Raw genomic sequence first — 23,289 nt, forward strand, 5'->3', positions numbered from 1 at the left:
AAATAACACACAGGGAGAGACCACATCAAAGCTGTAGCAGGGCAAACCAGAGCAAGAGGGACAAAAGCCAATTTAAGTGTATCAGTTTTACCAGCTCCTATGAAATTTGCTACACCTCATAACAAAACAATTGTTACTGGTTAGATCATTGGAAGATACAAATAACAGATTGCTGAGAACTGTCAAGAGCCCATTCTTTGTCGTTCCCACCTAAATGGGCACTTCCAAGAAAAATAAAAAATTGCCAAGTCCTACCTGATTTTTCTCAATTCAATTTTTTTCTCTGTTCAGTTACTTTGTTCCAAAAGACATTACACAGATGTAAATACACATATTCAAAATTGGTACTTAGAGAAAAAAAAAATCCTGTCTGAGAAATATTCTTTTCCAACAAGTTTACAAGCAAGATGCAAAAAAACCTCCATCTGTCTAAGTTATCCATTTAAAACTAAAAGTTCTAGTTGAGAGCTGAAGCTTTATAAAAACAGATGTTCAAAATATACAATTTCTCCTTGCAAGACAGAGAATCACTTCTTGTCAGGAGATTCTTGGAAACTGAGTATGACAGGAACTGCAAGTCATCCCATCTCCAGGTACACTAAATTGCTGGTTTTACTGAAGTTACACTGTGCTTTGTTCCTCTACCAGAATACAGAATAATCAAGCCAAGTACAGCAGGAAGGCACGAAGGTAATTTTGAAAATAAAAAATAGGAGGGGGTTATATATGTACAATTATTATACAGACATTTACAAGGAAACTAAATTTTGGAAAATAAATGTCCCTCTCCCCCCATTATTTTGATGGAATTTATTTTCTTCTTAAAGCAATACTAAAAAGTACCTACATTACAATGTCTCTTGGAAAAGACATGAAATAAAAACAATTTTAAACCAGGGAGCAGGAGTAAAAACAAAAATGGCCATCCTGGAAAAAGCAGAAAATTAGGTGTGGTGAATTCTGCTTTTCATTCAAAAAACCTCTTCTGATTACCAGTAGAGAATATGAAGTCATGCTGCATATGAAGGACTTGAATTTTTCATTAAACCTGTGAAAGGCAGAGCAGACCACTTCACTTACTTTCAGCACAGATTCAAGCACTGGATCTTAAGAGAGCAAAGAGCTCTCACCTGTGTAATAACCTCACATATATAAAGGTCCATAGAGCATAAGGTCAAGTCACTAATGGGTGATTTTCCTTTAAATATGAACCATCATCTGAAACATTTCAACAGACACAGAGTTGGGATTTTTCACACTTTTATTTTATTGTTTGTACACAAAGTTTAAGATGTCTTTATCTGTCATTCTTACCTTCACATGCCAAAAGAGAAGGTCAGAGTCTAAATGGGCAAGCTATGAAACCACCAGACTTTACATCGGACAGAAATTCCTAACTTCTGCTTCCTCAGATGGCAAAAATTACAGTAAATTAACAGAGCTGAAAGAAATGACACTCAGGAAATAACACACCAGCAACCCTGGGAGGCTTAAGAGCTGCATCCATTTATAGCAGAATGCCTGAAGAGATCATTATATTATCTATGTTGATCTTCTGTATCTCACAGAACATCTGAAACGTTTTGTCGCCCAGCCTATAATAAGCTCTGTAATTAGGCTACAGTGTTCTAACACAGAAAAACCCCAAGCTGCTCTATATGCAGCAGACCACCACAAAGGCCAAGTCATATGCAGCAGAGGGGAACTAATTATTGGCAAAATTAGGCTTCATGATCCCACCAAGCAGTTTTCACACTGTTGCTGCATATGAATTCCTCTGCAGCGCTCTTGTGACCAATTTTATTTAGAGCACTTGAACAAAGCCAAGCAACCAAACATTTATGAAAGACAGCTTCCCATGCTGCTTCAAGCAGCTACTGCAAAACATATACAACTGCTTTGAGCACTATAAAACATATACAACTCTGAGACATTTAAATCCAGTTTATTTAGTACCCAACTCAAGATAAATTAGAGGCAGTTTATACTGTCTTAGAGTATCCCATAGAGAGGATTAGGGATGAAGACTTCTAACTGGGGTAAGTAATATTTTAAAGTTCAAAAATAGGAAGCTGACATTCCAGTTCTAAACTGAAAAGAAAAAGGAATTCTTTTTAATTCTTAACAAAATCCAGAAGTGACTATTAGAAAAACTAAACCCAGAAAGGAGAGCCTTACACTTAACCCAGGTTTAGCTTTGTTTAAAGGTAAAACCAAATGTCCAAAAGATACAGAACATAGTAACACTAATAGGAAAGATACTGGTGACATTTTAACCCTTAATACTAAATTCTAGCAAGACCAGGGGAAAAATACAGGGAGCAGCAGCAGGAATACTTCTTCAGTGCAAACAAAGTAATCCTCAGAAAAGCTTACACAAACACACAGTACTTGTAGCACAATGTAAGGAACTTGTTTTGTGAACCTAATAACCTCTGCTGTCTGTGTGCATTCTGATGTACTTCTCTGTCAGCCCATGTCAGTGCCTACTTCTCTGTTTCTGTTTGGGATCCTTCTGCTTTCCAGCTCACCAGGGCTCCTTCTTTTGGTTGTTTTGGCTGAAGTCCCAGAGAAATAACAACGCCCTTGAGCTGAGTGTCAGAGAGTTCAAGAATCAACAGGTGCCCAAGGGAATCTTCAACCTGGCTCTTTAGCACAGCCTCTGATAATGCACGACTTTTTTTCCCCAAGCAGGAACATGGAATTGAGATACAGACAGGCTGAGTGAAAAGCAAGAGTAAACAATGTCTTTGAGACAAGAACTTCCTTGTGTTTTTGGTTTCTCCCCCTTTTGCTGCAGGAGTGCCCCTGAACTTTGGTTGATGACATCCAAATGGGATTTGCTTAGCTTTCTACTTGTTAGCCTGGGTGCCTCACAGAAGATTTCCTCATCAAGTACTGACTTTGGATTTTACTTCCAACATCATAGAAGTAAAGGAATCAACATTTAAAATCAGATGAAGAAAACGAAGTGAAATTAGAGAAAGCAGAAATTGTGTTCTTCCCATTTACCTAACACTGGGGGCCAAAGGAAGGCAGAAGAGCCCTTACCAAAATCATCACTACTTCACTACTGTCCTCATGAACTGTGAATCAAGTTCTTCAAGTTTGGTTTTCCTTAGAAATCAAAAAAAAGTTTTGCTCTGAGTTGAACGACATATTTAGTCAACATAGAGTGCTGAACTAAAGGATTCCTTTAGTTTTTCATCTCAGCTAAAAAAAAACCCAAGACCTTTTGGTTGAATTAAAACAAACCCTCCCCAATTCCTGAATCTGTATCTGACTACTGAACTTAAGGTATTACAAAAACCCAACCAAAAAAAAAAAAAAAGAAAGAAAAATCCACCACCACATGTGGATCAAAAATGCTACATTTCTCTTAAATCATGAGACTCTCCTCAAGTTCTTCTGAAGTGCTAAAAACCCTTGCCTAACAGAGATAGTTGATTCTCTCACACCCCAGGAACTCCTTTTCTTCACTCTTCTCTTCCTTCATTGTTTTGTTTCTACCTCCTTGTTAGATTAGCAGGATTTGACTTTCACTCCCACTCCCTTTTTTATACAAGGGCTGCTTTGAATAAGAATGAGCCAATGTCCTGTTAATGACAGATCCTTAGGGCATCTCCTTCACTTACAGTTTCCTCAACATTATTTTTTTTCTTCTACCACTTACCATTTCCTTCTCATAGACATACCTCTCATTCATCTTCTACCTAGTTTCAAAAATATCTTCCTCAAGTACCTCTTGCATTCCTAATTTTCCATCCTTTCTTACTTTCCCTATGCCTTTTTTAAGCCTGCACATTTGGGTCATTACCTCTTTCCTCTCTATATTCTACTTCTAGATCATCTAGTAATCACTAATAAAATTAAGTATTTAAAGATGTTCTCATAGCTTTAAAAACTTCATTCTGCTTTCTGCTCATTCTGGAGTCTCAGAAGAGACTTATTTGTTCTGACCATTTTACATGGCATTTCTCTCATTTAACCCAACCTGCTGCCATTTATTGTAATCCACACAATTTACAAATCCCCCAAAAGCACATCCAACAGATCTAATGATTGTATTGGGAACTTCACAACCTGAACAGAATGCACAAGGCTACTCCTCACCTTCCAGTAAGCACTTGAATTTTCAAAGAGCTCATGCCATGTCACTACAAACTACTATGACAAAAGATGTTTTAACTCCAACACCCAACACACATCTGGGTTTTTCTGGTTGAAGCCACTGATGACAGACACTCCCTTCTGCTCACTGGTGTCTCACTCTTGCTCATACCTTGACATGTTGCAAAATAAAGATTGCATTCATTTTAACATGTAGTTTCAAGTGTTGGGAGTTTGTACTGGTTTTTTACAATAAGTTACAGTTGAAACTATATCCATACCAAATTTTGGAAATCTAATTTTCTTCATAATAAATTTCTGATATTTTGGACTGCTCCAAAGGTCATTCACTTGGAAAAGAGAAAAAAAAACAAGGAGGAAATCAAATGCTTTACAGTTGAAAGGAAGACCATTCACTTTTTAATTAAGTTTGTTGTAGATTACACTTCTAAACCTTAAGAAATTGGATTAATAGTTTCTTTATTTACTAATCCTATGAAGAGTCTTAAAACACCTACGACTATTTTGCTTGGTTTTATTGGTTTCCTCCTACTTGTCTGCACATTGAACCTTGTGGCAAAATGATGAGAGGTTTTTCCAGGATGAGTGTTTGCTGGATGTTTTGTTTGTACTTAATGGTCTCTGGATAGCACCAAATCTAAATAAAGTTATGGCTTTAATCATCTGACTCAACCCTGAACAACCACCAACAGAAGAGCAACAATCCTAATTTTAAATTAAAAGCACATGAAAATTTGGAAAAGTTGTTTTATCTTCCCTTTCTTCCACAGGATCCTACATCCTCAAAACCCATGTGTGTACACACAGGTCTTCTAAAAACACTACCCTTCATAACACTTCTTACACAATGAAGCCAAGAGGAAACTAAACACAATATGAAACATGCTTTAGAGGACAAGAAAGAAATTTAAAAGTCCTGAAGACAATCACAGCAGAGCAGGGTTTGCTCAACTCAGGATCACATTTGCTTGGAGATGAGGCTGTAAGAGACCAGAAACAGTCTGCACATAACAGCCTGTTTGTCCCAGCCATGAGACACCCCCAAATTTGAAATAAAGCTACCAGCTGTCTTAGCAAGATGCCATGTCACTGTTATGTGGGGTTGATCTATGAAGTCATTTTCTTAGAATACTTACCACTAAATCCCAGTTATTTTGTTCAAGCAACGTTATAGCTTCATCAATATTTTCAATACCAGTACATGCCTAAAAATAAAAAGAAGCAGTAAAGAGAATTAAAAGCATTGATCAAAATCAGGGTATTAATACTTATAATTCAGTTAATTTCAGCAGGATGACAGGATGACAGTATAGGTTTTCCCTTTCTGTTACAAAAGGGTAATCCAGAAATCAGACTTCAAGTTTTAAACATCAAACATTTAGATAAAATTCCCTGTTCCAACAGAGGACTCTTCTGTAACCTTGAGCAAGCCACCTAGGGAAGCAAGACCAATAAGTTATTTGTAAAATTAGGACAACAGTGCTGTCCCATAAAGGTGTTTTACCTTCAAAACTATGAAGCACTCATACTAACTTTAAAAGGGAGCACAAAAAACCTTGAAGTTCTATCCCTGTGTTCTGGCTTTACCTAGTTCAAGAAATCTAACACAATAGCATTTTTAAGGTTAACCCTCATAAAACCATATTTTGAACTCAGCTTAATTGCAAACACAAGAGCACCTCTACTCAGCAAAAGCTGAGATGCAGCAACCTGCTGCCTTTTTTGATACCCAAACCTTTTCAACTATTCAACTTCAGCAGGCAGAGCATTGCTGTTCATTCTGCCACATATTTGCCACTATTCACATTGAAACATATCAGATATATTTTACCAAAAGAGAAAAAAGGAAACAGATAAGTCTCTTTCTGGAATTTATCTTTCATCCTAACTGTATTCAAACACACAAGAGGAGTTCAGAATTTTACAAGATCTGAAACATGATCATGTTCTTTCTGCTTTACCACATAGTTATATAAATCTTTGCATCCAAAAAATAAAAAAACAAACCTTTTAACAGTAATAACACAGAGCTAGATAGCAGCAGCAAACAATCAGTTTTCCTGATTCCCTTTATGTTGTAAGAGAAGAAGGAGGCTAAGCAGACACTTTTTTCCTACCAAGACATAAAGAGCCATCAGGTCATTTATTTCCCATGTTCTTTTTTTCCAATTTACAAGCATGAAAACATAAAAAGAAGAAATCATGAAGAAATTCAAGGCCAATTCTCTCTTCCTAAATTCAATCCTGAAAAATTCCACACTTACAAAGCACTACATGCAGTATGTCAACACAAAATGGACCAGTCTGAAGGACCACAAGATGAAATTATGGAGAATTTTGCCTGCAGAGGGGAGGCAGAAGTTTTACTGCTGCCCAGTGCTCTCATCACCACATTGATCCTCTCTGCAACAAAACAAAATTTCTTCCACTTCAGAGCATGCTGTGTTAATGCTGAATTTCACCCACTTCACATTGGGAGTGCTAAAAAAATAGCACTTTGCTCCTCAGAAGCATCATTTAGCCTTCTTTTCCATTATTTCTTGCAGTTATTTCTGAAGTTAAAAATGGAACAAAACTTCAACACAATCCCCAGCAATTGCTTGTACATTTATATACACTTAAGCCAGGTAGGTTTGCAGAGTAGAGGGCTTGAGCTTGTCATTTCTGAAATCACAGCATGGTTCACACTCCCATCAACCTGCCACTGGAACTGATGCCAACAGATCTGCTGCAAAAAATCCTGCCTTGAGACAAAGCTCTGCAGAAGTCTGAGATTCTGTTTACATCCCAGTAAAATACACTTAATCTGGTCATTACAGAATTAATTACTATTTCTCATTTGTCAGCTCTGCAAAATCTGCATGACCTTTTGAAGAACTACCTTGTGTTCCAACCTACAATAAGAACTTGCCCAACAATGTGTTGTTTTCAGCCTGGGCTGTGCAGAAGCTGAGATGGTACCTACAGTACAGGATTTAACAGTGGTTTTAGTTGTCCCCTCTTTTTATCAATCCCACAGCTCTGCTGACTTGCCACTGTCCTCTCTTAGCCCATACTAACTGCAAATCAATTCAGCTCACTTTGGTGTACTCTCATTTTGAGATAAACTAAACAAAATTAGCTTATCCTTCTGCCAGAGCACACAGTGAAAGGAGTTAACTCATCCCAGTGAGGGCAGAGTAATTAAACAGCTAATTCACCTGGTGTCTGCACCCTTCCTGAATCATCTTTCTGGTGACTTACAATGTAAAACAGAAGCTGCTCTTGGTCACTCAGCCAGGCAGAGTCACTGGGTAACAAGAACAGACAGGTGTAAACACCAGCTGAAAATAAAGATCATCAGAATTCTTAATAGCCAAGACAAGCATTTTTGGTTAAATCTTTGCACCATTTTTACAGTCCTTTCTAATATTTGATTTTGAGGAGTTCTTAAACAAAGATTTCACTTTCCAGATGGATCATTTTTGCCAGTTGTCAATGAAACAGAAAACAAACATTTCAGAATGGACCAGGAAAGAATGAGTGCTACTTATCAATGTAACCATAAAAGAGACACTCCCAGATCTTCAACACACTGATTAATGTCAGAGTAGCAGCAAATTAAGATTATTTAGAATCTTATTATATTGCACTATTTCAACATTCAAACACTACATACTACAACATACAAATCCTTGTATCAAGTCAAAAGCCATCAGTGAGACCAAAAATCCCCAGCAACCAAAAACTGAAGACGCTTCCTTGTACCTGCATCATGTCATGCAAGCTAAACTAAAGAAAATCATCTGGTTTGCATGTCTTTGATTTTCCCTAAGAAATTAAGCACACAAGACAAGCAGTCCCTCAATGGCAAGCCTGACGTGACGTCAAAGGCTCTGTGGTGACAGATCAGTCCCAGAACAACCTGGCTGCTGCTGCCTTTGTTTCCTTTAGGGAAAGCACACAGGAAACCAGCAGGTTCTGTGAGCAACAGAATTAACAAAGTCTGGTTCCTCATGGGTTTGCCTCTCATCCCTAATTGCAAGGGCCGATTTCAGCTTTTCCTGTGGCTGGAATATTTAAAAGAGCTTCTTCTAATGGACTACTTCCCTTATTACCTGGCTGTATTTTCATTATATTTGGAATAGCTTCATTAGTACAAGTCCAAGGGACACCTGGCACCTTAGGGCTCTATGCCTCACTTATCTAGAAAGGCACACTAAAATTCACAGGGTTTAATTATTTACAGTACTTAAAGATGTTTTCCTCAAGTTTATTCCTTTTATTCTACCCAAGCAAGAAACAAACAAACAAAAAAATTAATGGGAAAAAGGAAGTTAAATTTGTTCAGAAACAGAAGTGAAAAAACTCTTAAAAATATAGCACAGCAGATGAGTCCTAAAGATGCAAAAATGCATCTCTGAGCAAGTAAAGAGAGGGGCTGAGGAGACTTTTTTATTATTCACAGATTTTTATTCAGCTTTATTTTCATGAGAGACCTGCTTAACAGAAGGCATTAAATATTTTAAAAGAAAATTCCTACGTGAACACTACTAAATCTTGTTTCAGTGAACAACCAGCACATCCTCTAAGTCATCAAAAGATGAAAGGAACAAACCACCACAGAAAAGGTAAAACCTTGAAGGCTCACTGATTTGTAAACCTTTACACATCAGAAAGAAACCAAAGAATTTTTTTGGAGGACAAAGGAGAAGAAAAGGTAGAACAAGTTCCTCCTCCTCCCTCCATTTCCTGTAGATCTAGGATATCATTTTCAGCCTTCACAGCAGCTCCAGAGACTCTGCAGTCACTTCTGTGCTTTTCCAGACCACACAAGAGGAACATGAATGCGAAGATGAGAAAACTTTTGTTGTGTGCTGAATACATAATCAGATTCTGAAGATAAAGTTACTGAATGTTAAAACAACTTTCTTAGCATCCTCCTTTTCCAGGGCAGGTAAAAGTTTCCACCAGGCAGATTGAAATTTTCACATCATAAAATTTCAGAGTGCTCTCCAAATTTTTTTCCAGGTAGCTTCAAATCCCCAGAGCAATGGACACCTTACCCTTGGAATGTCTCACAGGTAAACATTAGGGTGCTATCCTTGCACAGTAACATTAACCTCAATAAAAGAAGCAAAGAAGTTAGTGAGGAAACAATTCAATAGGAACAAGTTGTGAGGGCAGACAGACTCCAAGGCATTTGAGACAGAGCTAGAAGCTGCTTCCAAGAAAGCTGTAATGCAGGATGAAAGACTGGCTCTTCTAAATCCCTTGCAGGGTGGTCTGACTCCAGCAGCTGTAACAGCTGGATGTGGGGCTTGAGACCCCAACAGCCCACGCTCCAGCCCACCTCCACAGCCCAGGGAGCAGCTGCCTTCCCCATCTGGCAGCAGCTGCCCCCCAGCACCTACTGCAGGATGCAGGATCCATGGCACAGCTGCAAGGGCCAACTGCTGCTGCCAGCACAGAGCTGGGCTGCTCCTGCAGGGCTGCTCCTGCAGCAGGGCTGGAGAGCAGCAGGGCTGTTCCTGCAGGGCTGGAGAGCAGCAGGGCTGTTCCTGCAGGGCTGGAGAGCAGCAGGGCTGTTCCTGCAGGGCTGGAGAGCAGCAGGGCTGGAGAGCAGCAGGGCTGTTCCTGCAGGGCTGGAGAGCAGCAGCAGTTGCTGACACTCACACACAGCCTCACATGCTGTCCCCCTGCACAGGAGCTGGCAGCACATGGCATTGGGCAGCAAGGCAGGATGTCTCTCCCCTGGGGCACCATTCCCCTCCTGGCCAAGGCAAAATGCAGCAGGCAAAGCATCCAAAAGGCCACAGCAATACCTGGATAGAGGACTAAGTCTCAATGTTCTTTTTGAACAATTCCATACTTTCTTTGGATACCAACAATAGTTGTATTCTCTCCAAAAAGGGACCATCTAACCCAAACTAGGCCTAGAACATTTTGTACAAGTTCAGGCCCATCAAAACCAGGGCTGTAATTCACAGACAGCTGTGAATTGCCCTGGGTACCACTCTCTCCTTTAACAGATGAAAAATAAAATAATCTGTAGCTCAGTCCATCATTTCAATGTTTAGCCAAATGCTACAATGCCCAAAGAAACAACTGCATGAAGGCACCAAAAAGATTCAACAGCATTGCCTAGGAAGAAAAGGCAATCCTTTCACCCTCTGGGATCTCCTACAAAAGCTCAGGAAGTCAGCATTAACACACCTGCAAGTGCACAGACAACACCCTAGGAAGTGCTTACTCTTGAAAGCACCAAATAAATTTTTATCACCAGATAGAGCAGGGCAACTAGAGTTAACTCTATTCCATAAAGATATATGAGGTTTTCAAGAAATGCTGCCAAAGAACATAAATTGTCAAAAATCAATTCACTATCCCTTGGGTAACTTACTCTTCAAAAATTGAGAGAGACTAAGAGTATGGAAAACTCTTTGAATCCAGGCCACAAACCTGCTCAGGACAGCTGAATTACCCAGATCAGCAGCTTAAAAACAACAAACCACTCAGAGCTGTTCTGAGCAGCATTTGAACTACAGCAAAGGATACTTCCCATCTCCTTGCATATTTCCTGTGTAAAAGAACCGAGATTTATCTTGCTGCTTTACTCACCTCTTCAATTACAACCAGGCAGTTCACAGACACACTTCACCTCCCTGCCAGGTTTTGCATATCTCCAAAGACAGGGAGTCTACAGCCTCTCTGGGCACTTTGTTCCAGTGCTTTACCACCTTCACTGAGAATTGTTTTTCCTTATATTTAATTATAATTTCCCAAGCTGTAACCCATATCCACTGCCTCTCACCCTCAGACTCCAACTGCAAGAGAAATTTGATTCTGTATTGTCTGTTATCACCCACTGTACAACTGAGACAGGAACTAGATCCTCCTGCAGCCTCCTCTCCCAGGCTACACAAAGCCAGCTCCCTCAACATCACCTTCCACACAAAAGTGCTCCAGCCTCCTCCCTCCCCAGGGAACCCTTCACTGGACTTGCTCTGCTCTGTCAGTGCAGTGACTGACAGTGAACCCAGCACTCCTGGCAGCAGTGCTCTCACCTGAACAATGAGAAAGAATGGACTCCCTCAGGCTCCTGGAACACTTGTACAGCCCACTAAGTGGCTGCTACTGCTTCTAGAAAAATCCTTAAGTTCCCTTTCCAAGCATTCCTAACAAAAATCAGGTTTCTGGATGCAAGATTTTTAAACAAACCAATCCTTGAGTTTCCTCTTTCTAGAGTCAAGCATAGGACTTTGCTTCTTTTTCCCATCCATTATGAGCTCAGTAATCAAGGATAATTACCAAGTCTATAAAGAACCAAGGCTAGCTCCAGATCATATCAGCTAGAAATCCACTCAAACCCAGAAAGATTTAGGACACTAATTCACCCCTGACATGTTAATAAGTCAGAAAATTTTCTTTAAATTCACACATACACTGTTGCAATGGTGATTACTTCAAAGCTACTGAAACAAAGTGTAACACTTCTTCCCCCAAAAGAGGTAAAGTTGAGCCAATATGCCTAGCCAAGCAAGTAAAGGCTTTAGTACCATAATATCAAATTTAAGAGGCCTGTGGGACTCCCTTCTGGGCTATCAAGAGATGCAGCACATTCAGACACTCAGAACTTAGATTTTTTGGTACTTCAGTTCTTCTCATCCCAGAGTCCCACCAGTACCAGGATCACCTCCACAGACTTCAGCAGCTCCACCCCTCTGTGGCATCCCTGCTCCTTCTAATCCTGCAACAACCCCAGCAGTGTATCGAGACTGTTCTTAATATGAGTCATCCGTGGTTATTATATTAACTTTTACTTCTGTTTCAGACAAGCACTTAAAAAACAACATCCAGGCATATCGACCAAAAATCAGACTGAAAGGTCACCTACTGCAAGCATCTAACTGAAGAGATAAGAATGCTTCTCTAGTTTTTGTCATACTCAGAAGACCATCTGGTAAAAATTAAGCAGATTCACCAGCTGTTCATTTAGCAAAAACAAGCTAATTCACTTACCAGCATCAGAAATCAAGAAAGGGTTTTAGGCAAATATGCCAGAATAAAGTTTGCCCAACGCATTTCAACTCCCACACCCAACTATTTACAAACTCCATCATTCTCCTATTTGAGCATCCCCTTAAGCAAAGTGAGGTAGGGAGGGAAGAGGGGAGAAGGAAAAATATTACTTATGAAGGTCACAGAAGACATTTCAACCTGTAGCTACCAAGCAGACAGGAGTGAACTTTGCCCACACTCTGAGATGACTGCAAGCCTTCCAAACAAAGCAAGCTGGGGACAAAGTCTAAACTGGTAGCATGAAGCTCTAACCACTTCTCAGCAGAACTAACTAACCCAGCACCACACTAACCACGTTCAAATGGATTCCAGCAGACTGTCAACTCTCCCACGACTCTGGAGCAAATTCTGATTCCAGAATACCACGAAGGCAGATCCCTAGGAAGCCCATGAGCTGAGCCAAGACATGAACCCAAGCCTCCCAAGCCCCATGCTAACACTCCAGTGTTTAAGCCACACACGTTACATACAAAGAGCAGTGGTCAAACTGAATTAAAACACAAACCAAAAGGCAGTACCCATTAATTAGTACCCTACGCTACCAAACCCATTTGTCATTCCTGAGGACTGAAGACAGTCTTAACCCAACAGCTACACACATGTTTTAGTTAGGATTATCCCAAAGTTTCTGTGTTTGTTTAATACTTTTATTAAGTATATCCATGAAAGCAAAACCCCAAGGTTTCCTGAATCACTTTGCCCTTACAGTATCACATAAGAAAAACTGATAGAAAAAAGAAAATAATTGCATGGGTCAAACAAATGCTTGCTGCACATATGCACTCATCTCCTTTCTCCTCATTATCTCAAAAGCAGCAGAATTTTTTAAAAAACTCAACAATAAATAAAAGCCACTTTCTAGATAAGCACACAAAGGAAGAGTACTGATCCATACAAAAGAATATTTTAGTCAGCATTTCACAAACACTCTTTTTAATTTTTTGTGAAGAACAGCACAGCAAGGAACAGACATACTCTTCAAAACCTGGAAAAGGCACTGGCATGGTTTAACTCCAGCCAGCAGCCAAGCCCATGGAACTGCTCACTCACTGCCCCAGTAGTGGGACCAGGTAGAGATTCTGAAGGATAAAAGCTGGAAAATTCACAGTTTGAGATAAAGACAGCTTAATAGGGAAAGCAAAAGCCATCCACACAAGCCAAGCAACACAAAGAAATAATTCCCTGCTTCCCATGGGCAGGCAGGTGTTCAGCCACCTCCAGGACAATGGGGTCCCACCATGTGTAGTGGTTACTTGGGAAGACAAACATCAATGCTCTGAAGATCCTCTCTTTCTCTTTCTTCCCCCACTTCACACACCAAGCACAATGTCATATGGTCTGGAAAATCCCTTTGGTCAGTTTGGGTGCCCTGTCCCAGCTGTGTCTCCTCCCAACTTCCTGTGCACCCCCAACCCCTTCCCAGTGTAGCAGAACAAGAAGCAGAAAAAGCCTTGGCTCTGTGCAAACTGCTCAGCAATAACAAAAACATCTCCTTATTATCAACTCTGTGTTCAGCACAAATCCAGAGCACAGCCCCAAAACAGCCACTGGGAAGAAAATTAACTCTACCCCAGCCAAAACCAACAGGCATCCAGAGCAGAGAAACAGCAGCACATTCAAACTCCAAGCACAGATCCTACCAATAACACAGGCCAACAAGGGCAGAAAAGAAAAAAAAAAAAAAAAAAAAACCAAGAAACAGCTTTCTAAAGACATTAATATTATATAAGCTTTTAAAAGCATCAGGACATCAGGACAAGAAAGACTGACAGGAAGTCAGTGGGACCAAAGGAAGAAAACAGTAAAGAAGTATTCAAAGAAGGTAAGGGCATATCAGAAAAGCTACATGAATTGTGTGCACTGATACCCACTACTGGGGAATCTCGAGACCATCCTGTAACACAGCTGATCTGTACAGAAAACACTCTCATCCTAAAATGTCAGCAGAGACACACAGAGCAAACCACTAGATTTGTGAGAGTCCCCAAAACTCTAAAGGAACTTATATTTAAGTTTTTCACAGCAGACTCCTCTTTAAATCAGTTTGATTAAAGGTGAAATCAACACCATGTTCCCGGTGTTGTGGTGCAAACCAGAAGGGGTTAATATTTCTACAGTTCAAATTTGACTTCTGCACTAATAAGAAACAGCAGAAATTCCAATAAACTACATAGAATAGGCTTAGTATGTACATATAAACAACACACTGAGGAAAAGTGAACACAGCTTCTACAGAGCAAACTCACACATCACAAAACTACTCAAATGTCTCTCAAGAACTCAGCCAGCTGAAGAACACAAGACTAACTCAAGCTGGCACAGCTTGTTTCCAAAGTTTTACAACAAACTCATCAAGCTTTACAGCAACATCATCAAGCTTTCAAAATGCTGACTTCCAGAAACTAGGATGAGGTAAATCCATTCATATCCTGTTTCTTTCAGCTCTTTCCTAAGGACCAGCCACTGCTGTAGAAAAGACATTAGGTCAGCTGGGTCTTCGATCTGAGCTGATATGGCACCTTTGATATTTGCTCACACAAACAACCTGACCTTTAGAAAATAAAAAAAAAATTATAGAAGTGACTCAGTTTCAGTGTTCTTGTCTTTACAAATCGTTTTCTGCAATAGTTAAAAATGAAACTTATATAAAATAACCCAAGGGCTAACGTATTCTGTTCTAGTTTCAAAATGTCTCTTAAGAACTTCAGCTTTAATGAATTATCTTTTGAAAGCATTAACTACTGCTGTGGAACAAAGACCTGCTCAACCAGTCAGACATAGAGGACCAGCAGATGACTATTTCAATAGACCAAACAACATGTCATGCATACATGAGGGCTTTGATTTCCTCTTTGAGCAGTTTCTTTTTACAATTGCACATTAACTAGTCAACTCTAAAAAATGGGCTTAATTAGTAGGTATCAATCCAGTCAGTAAGTATGTCATTTCCTTTCATCCAAATATAATGAGGGACGAGTAAAATGTTAGGTACTTCCCCAGGCCTTTTATTCTAGTTCCTACAGTAGTTAAAGGAGAGCACCCATCTAATGGCTGCCCCACATATGCACAGATTTATTCAACGACTAGAAAAATGTGAGATCCTGTCAAAGATATGCCAGGTAGTTCCTTGAAAAAGCTACCTTGTACTTCTAGTATGGAAGTGTGTGAAAACTAGGCTTGCAATGGTAACTGAATCATAAGAACTGCCCAAATACACAGGAAAACTCCACCCTTTCAGGCTTTCCAGCTCCAACACAATATTCCCAAGATGGGAGACTCTCAAGGCCCCTTAAGACATGTAGGAAATGGCTCAAATGCTCATCCTCTCCCACAGCTCCTTCCACACAGAAATATGAACTCAGTGAGTGTAAACTTTACTGTAATTGACCCTTGCTTACCAAGATATATTAGCCATGTGGTATTTTCAATATGACAAATAATTTTCACAGTATCTTTCAATGAAAGCCCATTCCTAGCCTTTGGGAGTACATATAATTAATAATTTCAATATTATAATTAGTACTGGTTGTCATGGCATTTGAAAAAGGATCCTATAGCTACCACCTCTCAATCTGTTTCAGTGACCTACTAACCCAAATACCTATATGAATGGGCTGATGGAAATGGTGACATGATTACTATGATGCCAAGAGTCTTTTCAAGGTAATTGAATGAAAAAACCAGAATAAACCTCTTTCTAAAGACAAATTGGTGCTCCAGTGGTAAATTATTCAGGTTCCTACAGCAGGAGCATAATGCACACAAATCAGTCAAAGTAGCCTCTTTCTTTTCTATAAATGTCAGTTAGTATTGCTAATTACCTATCTGCCCTTACATCAGAGAAATTAACTGGCTTTTCCATGAAGAGCTATCATTGAGAATATCCAAGTTATGTTTCTAAAAGGACACCACTCTTACTCCAGCTTCTCATTTCTGGCTCTGGAACTCACTTCACCTTCAGTTTAAAGGCCAGTAAATCAAATTAGCCTTGTTCTGATGAACCTGAACTTTGGGATGACAACTGAGCCTAAACATATCTAAAGAAATGAAACTCCAAAAACCCACAAGGAATAAATTGATAGAAGTGATGGCAGAAGTGAACTAGTAGCAGACAGTGAAAATGGCAATAACCAAGCTAGAACACACTAAGCATGCAGTATGTTTTTATCATGTCTCTTGTCCCTTAAGGCCATTCACAGCAAACAAAACCAATTGTGTTCCAAACCAAGAGGTCCAGCTACCAGTTCCAAAGGTGTTACTGACTGGGTAATATAAAATTATAAGGTGATCAAATCCAACAAGGATTAAAAGGAATTCTAATCAAAATGCAAATTAAGAGGCCTTAAAAGTATGAACTTCAACTTCCTACAGTGTCCTAAAGGCCTCTTTTTTTACACTGAAAAACAGTCCTCTTATCTATTTTAAATTTTAACCTAAGATACAGTAACCTATATCCATTAAAACAGGTCAGGGGAAGCAGTGCAGAGCACCTGGGCACCTGACTGTGAGAAACCCAGCAGAGCCCACTTTCAACTAAAGACACCCAGCAGGAGGTATGGTTAAACAAACCTGTCTATCCCAAACCCTGATTTCCAACCTCTAGAGTTCTGCATTTCCTTCCAGCTACTGTGGAGAGATCTGCAGAGCTCAGTTCAGCACCCACTGCACTCCACATTCTACAGAGAGGTTTTGGTTTGAGTAAGACTGAGTGTAAGCTCAGACAGATCTGAACAGATGTACACCCAGGTATAGAGGGAGACCTTCTGATGAAAATGTAGGCCTCCAAGAACTTTGAATCTTTGGAAAGCATCTTCCAGCTTATGTTTAAACTTTGACTGGAACTCTCTTCAGCAACAACCTTTTGTTGAGGGCCTTGTTCCAAATTCCCAAACACTCCACTGCAAGCCTGCAAAGAAAGCAAAAACAGCTCTTTCTGCCCCAGCACCTTAATGACAAAACATGTCTTTTTCTTTCAGAAATCAATATTAAGGACATCCACTTTGAGATTTGTTCAGAACCCACAGTGAGTGGTTTATCCTTACAGAAATGTTTGAAACACTTTCCAGCCCCCACCCTAAGTCACAGTCCAGGGCCAGAATCAAGGGTACTGACTTGAAGCTATTCCTGTATCTGCCCACCTTTTCCACCCATCAAATCTTTATACTGGCAATAAATTAAAATGACAGAAAACCTGAGCCACCATGCCAACAAGCACAGAGGAAAGCAAAGCTCACTTAGCACCCTTTAAAAAAATACAAATATCAATTCTACACACTGACAGTGTTGGACAGTGAAAACTGCTCACAACTGAGATACTCTTCTACAGGGCTGAAGCAGACAGGAACAGAAAAAAACCAAACCAAACAAAAAACTTTATCTTGTCAGTTATTTAACAGCACTGTGTTAAACTCCAGGTGAAGAGATTCTTCAGTTTCTTTAATTTTTGCCATTCCAGAAGGAAACAAGTTGATTAATTCACAATTAAATCTTCAAAAACAGGCAAAACCAAAAAGTAACAAACTGATGTATCACTGTCGTGGTCAATTTTATAATTTAAAACACAATCATTTAGCATGCTTTCTCACTTTGCTGCAACTGATGGCAATGAGGCTCTTCCTTCCCAATTCCCCCTTGCTCCTCCCACAAACCTGTTTTTATGAAAGAGATTGACACAAAGTTGAAGTTCGAAAAAAAAAAAAGACATTCTTATACACAAGTGTGTGAATGACACAGAAGTAGTCTATTATCCAGTTTTTTAAAAATTTGGAAAAGGTAAAAAGAAGCACATACCTTGGTTTCACAATGAACATAGATGAGAGAGGGAAGAAGAAAACTACTAGAAATCCATTGTCCCAATGAAAGCAAGGATTTTTGAGTTCTGTCATTTCACTCTGAAATCCTCCCACCCTGACCAAATCCTGACCATTATTTGGTCAATGAAAAATGTGAATACTTTGAAAAATCTCCTCCTGAAGCTCCAAAGTGCCAGATATTCTTGTAATACACGGACACACAGGAGCTGGCAACCCCACAACACTGCAACCCTCAGGCTCACTCCACATTTAGGATTGTTGTGAGGACAAGCACACAGCATGAATAAAGGGGTCTTATAGGTAGACATAACTTATAAGGACCAAAAGATGTTTTTGTTAATTTTAGTTCCAATCCTAAGTGAAGCTGTAAAAACAAAAGCAAAAGTGTAAAAAAGCTAGTGTGCAAAAACATCAGTATCTGACACTTCTGCTAATACTCAAAGGTAAACTTTGGGATTGAAGACCAATCTATGTCAATTAAATGAAGCTCTGTGTAACTAAATTTTACAACTTAAAAAGAAAAAAAAATCTCTTTTCTTTATAGTGAAAAGCAGACCCCAAACTACAAGAAATCATGAGTGTATTTGTACCGTGTGAGCAGCTGGGTATCCCACTGAAGATGGAAGCACTTTGCAGTTAAACACAACAAACAGAACAGTTGTTAAAAAATAGGTATAAATTATATGCCCTTATTTCCCCCAGTATGTGAAGTGTGCTACAGCATCACTTACCAATTCACATGCAGCTACCTTTCTGAAAAATTTATGCCACTAAAACAAGTTGTTGTGCCTTTTCCTACGGAGTTTTTCCTTTATGCCAATGACACTTTGTGGAGAAGTTCTGAATTGCATTTAGTAAAAAAAAAGCTAAAACTTGTTTGTGCACTGAACCCCACATCAGCTACTTCCACTGAAAACAATCAGGCTACTCATGTACAAAGCAAAGCTTCTGCATAATCTTTCCTAAGTGTGGGCCTAAGAAGGAAAAGTTAGGCAGGTTGCTTATACAGCCCATATGCATGAATACGGATTTTGTGCTCCCTGGGTAGCACACAGTAGCCTCATTAAAAAGGAGAGGAAAAGAAAATAATTATAAACCACACAGAACAGGCTTAAATTGTTTTGAGACATTAGGCAAAAATATTTTGGTAGATCACTCACTGTGCCTTACTCTATACTTAAAATATTTCATAAAATACTGTGGGTTTACATGTATATATGTGTGTGTGTGTGTGTGTGTGTGTGTGTGTATATATATATATATATATATATACATAAAATATATAAATTTAAATATATATATATATGCAAAATACTTTTTAAAAATAAGTAATTCTCTTTAGTACCTCCAAATGCACAAGTAACCTGTTACTACAATCAGAGCTAAAAAGAAAAAAAATAAATGCAATACAAATTCTTGCTCTAGCTGAAACCCAAGGCAAAATCCCTAATAACTCTGGAAGATACTAAATAAATCCATGAAAGCTTCACAAAAGCATCAGTAGAATTATGATTTTTTTTTTTTTTTAATGGGGAGAGAAAACCCTTTCAAGTTCCAGAAGTTTAAAGACCACTACTCTATCCCCCTTAAACACAACTTGGGAAAAGTGAGGGTGAAATGGTGATGGAAATTTCCCTCCCAATTTCATTCACCAAAGATTAGCTGAACTAAACTACAAATAATTGCTTTTGAAATTTTCACTGTGTGCACCATTCTCCAATAAGACACCTTACATAAACATAGAAGATGGCAGCAGAACTCTGAGAAAAATATTTATTAATTAAAAGGTACAGAAAATATAAGAGGGAAAATCATGCAGAATTACTTTGCACATAATGTTTTATTCTCCCTTTTAAATTCTTAGTGAATGAGTTGCAAATTCCACCAAGTATTTAAAAGACCCAAAAACCATTACTGTTTTGTAATAGCCTAGAGATTCAAGGCCTAATAATGACTGACATTGTCCTTTACTAATCTGAATCATTAACAGCATGACAATTAACAGATCAGTACTTCAAAATCAGGTAGACACTTGATATAATCTTTAAAAGAAATACAATGAAATAGGAAAACAAAGCTGTCTGCTGAAATACAAGAGGAAAATGTTTGGGTTCTTTTTAAGCAAGGATTGGTGTATGATAAAATATTTCCTGTGTCCTAGGTTCAGACTCATTATGTCACCCACCCTTGATCTAAAACTGGCTTCTGTGACTCCACCACCCACCTGCAAGTTTGCAATGATACTTACTTGTCTTCATGGTACCAAGCACTGCAGTTGCTCTTACACTTTTATTAATGGTTTCAAAATCCAACAATACTGCAAAATAGCAAAAAACAGCTGCAAAGTGTAAATCTGTGTTGAAAATTCTGTTAAACAAATAATCTTAAATTCACCAGTCACTAGTCTCATCTTCTGGGATTCCTGATTGTAAGTTCAGGTAATAATGTGGGATCCCACAAGAATCTGTTCCCACAGGTATGAATGCAGAATTGGGGTCCCAGTTTCCTTTCACACAGTGTGCTGCTCCTGGAAAAACTCCTTTGTGAAATCCCAGCCCTAAAATTGAGATGTCATCCCTTACACACACAAAAGTACCCCCAAGTACAACAAAGTAGTGTCGATATAGTAACATTTGGTAAGCATTTTAATGAATATAGGTGTAAGATATGGGGTACAGGAGGGGATGACAGTTCCCTGTTGCCAGCTGGGAACTCCATGAGTTACATCAGTGAGATACTTGGTACCTTTTGCAACAGAGGAATTACTTAATTTCATAATACACAGGAATTACTGTGCACACCACAGTCATCCTACCTGTAGCTCCAAGGAAACACACACACAGAGTGAATTGGTGGGATTACTTTTTTTTTTCTTTTCAACTAAATGAAATAGTTTCACTGCTAACAGTCTTTTGAGAAGCTGAACATACAGATGGCAGTTTTACACATCAATCCAAGGATATCCAGGTGCCAACCCATGTAAGAATAACCACTGCAAATGGACAGAGCTTATAAAAACCCAGAAGGATTAAAAAGCAAATATTAAAAAAGTATATTCAAACATTATCTGATTTCCTTCCCAGATGTGTTTGGCTCCCCCCACTATTTCAAATGCAGGCATCCTCCACTTTTTTACTTGGTCTTAGGAAAACAATATAAAACAAGCAATATTAAGAAGCAATATACGCTCCTAAACACATCACTTCCACTTACAGAAAGACTTTATTCTGGGGATAAGATATAGAAGTCTGAAGTTAAATTACAACCCTTTTGTAGAGAGAAGGAAAGGACACAAACAACTTGGAAGAGGATATTCCTCCCTTCCACACAAACACGCTGCTGTTTGGAATGGGGTGGGAAGAGTTTTACCATCATCACAACAGTCATAGGCTGAGGCAACCATGGAGTTTAGTGTTGATGCTGGAATGGAAACACCTCGGTTCAGCACTAATTTGTAGCACCAGCAAGTGATTCACTACAAACACTGTGACAAATCATGTGGACTGGTGAGTTTTGTATCCTCCCTGGCATTTGCCTCTTCCAAGTGAGCTGCCTCACAGCTGTCCCAGGGCCTGGGTGGATGCAGAGGGTAGGAACGAGCGAAGTGGATGAAAAAGCTTTATTTTATTAATTAAAAACTGAAACTCTCTAAGTTAAAGGAGACATTTTGTTCACGCACCTTGAGAGAAGAGGGCACACGCTCCCCGTTTCTGACAAACAAAAAAAGAAGGAAAGCGAGAGCGGAGGCTTCAGAGGGAGGGCTTCACACCCACCAGCCCGGACCTCCCCACAAAGAACAAGCAGCACAGCAACGAGGAGAAAGAGAAAAGCAGCGAGAGGCCACGGCTGTGTGGCGGCGGCTTGAAATTTACCTGGAAATCAGCCAATATCATTTCTCGGTCCATGTTGGACGCCATTGCAGCCAGCTGCGTCCCGGCTCTGCTCGGACCCGCGCACCTGGAGCCGCTGCCGCGGGGAGGACGGGGCAGGGTGGGAGCTCAGGAGCTCATGGAGGCGCCGCGCTGCGCTCGGGCTCCCGCGGCGCCCCCGGGCTGCCCCTGCCGGGGCCGGGCAGGGGAGGAGGCAGGAGAGCGGCGGGCCGGGCGCGGGGCCGGGAGCGGGCAGCGCTGCCTCAGCCGCTGGCCCGGGAAGGAGGAGGAGGAGGAGGAGGAGGAGGAGGAGGAGGAGAAGGAGGAGGAGGAGGCAGCGCCGCTCCCCGCCTGCCTCCACCACAGCGCCTGTGTCGCACATTTTGCCTGTCATTGAGGTCGCAAAGAGGCGCTTTGCGGCCGCCACGTGACTGCCCGCCTGTCAAGCGCTCCCGGAGCCGGGGGCGGGACCGAGCCGTGACCGGGACGGGGACCCGGCGGCACCGGAGCGGAACGGGGAGCCCCGGCCCGGCCCGAGCTGCCGCAGCGGGGCCGACACAGCCTCACGTCCCGTGCCGGGGCTTGGCGGCTCCCCGGGCCCGGCCGCGGCGCGAGGTGTCCGGGCTGGGCTCCACCGGCGGCTGCGGCCTAACGGCTCTGAGGGGAGCGGCTGCAGCCGTGCCCGGGCGGCGCGGGGAAACGCGGGCCGCTGCCGGGCGGAGCGCGGCCCTGCCTGTCTGTGCGGGAGCGGGGCATCCATCCATCCATCCATCCATCCATCCATCCATCCATCCATCCATCCATCCATCCGTCCGTCCGTCCATCCATCCGTCCATCCATCCGTCCTTGCCCCTCTCCCTCCATCCGCGCCCCGTGATCGCCCTGGTCTCGCTGGATGCAGCGGTTCGCGTCCCCTCGGCTGCCCCGGGCCGCCGTGCCCGCCCGGTACCCCGCACCGCCCGGCGCTCGGGGGAGCGGCGACACTGCCCCCGGGTTCCGACTTGGCTCAAGAGAAGGAAATGCATTTTCCGCAGGTTTTTCTGAGCCAGCACACCGTGATCAGCACAGCGGCCCTCGCTCAGGCTTAGCACTCCAGCAGCACTGTAAGATGCAATTATATATCGCAAATAAACCTGCTTTGAGTACCACAAATCTAATGATGCTTTCTAAGTCTGCCTCCTACAACCTGATGTTCGTGTACTCCCTTAGCACCGACACAAAACACACATTTGGACGCCAATTTGCTAATTATATTTTGCTCTGCTTCTTCAAGTGTCCTGTGCGTGTCGTAGCTGAGGTCACGGACGCACCCAGCAGCTTTCCGTCAGCTAACAACGCTACATTAGGACACCTTTGAATCAAGAAATTCTGCCGGGTGTAGGAAGCAGCGTTCTTTGTTGTTTCTCCGGTCCATC

At 40.9% G+C, this 23,289-nt stretch overlaps 1 protein-coding gene across 2 annotated transcripts in view; it reads right to left on the reverse strand.

Moving 5' to 3' along the window:
- Window positions 1-23,289, reverse strand: part of FAF1 (Fas associated factor 1) — a 150,400-nt gene that overhangs the window by 124,350 nt on the left and 2,761 nt on the right. Inside the window, exons 1-2 of one of the 2 annotated variants that reach the window (XM_059477801.1) lie at window positions 21,878-22,092; window positions 5,268-5,336 (exon numbers count right to left, since the gene is read on the reverse strand). In XM_059477801.1, coding sequence (XP_059333784.1) covers window positions 5,268-5,336; window positions 21,878-21,922 — 114 coding nt within the window. In that variant the 5' untranslated portion in view covers window positions 21,923-22,092. Of the gene's footprint in view, window positions 1-5,267; window positions 5,337-21,877; window positions 22,093-23,289 lie in introns of those variants that run through there. The other variant, XM_059477802.1, reaches the window with a different exon arrangement.

Source organism: Ammospiza nelsoni, chromosome 9, assembly GCF_027579445.1.
Source record: "Ammospiza nelsoni isolate bAmmNel1 chromosome 9, bAmmNel1.pri, whole genome shotgun sequence".
In the NCBI taxonomy this organism is placed as follows: Eukaryota; Metazoa; Chordata; class Aves; order Passeriformes; family Passerellidae; genus Ammospiza; species Ammospiza nelsoni.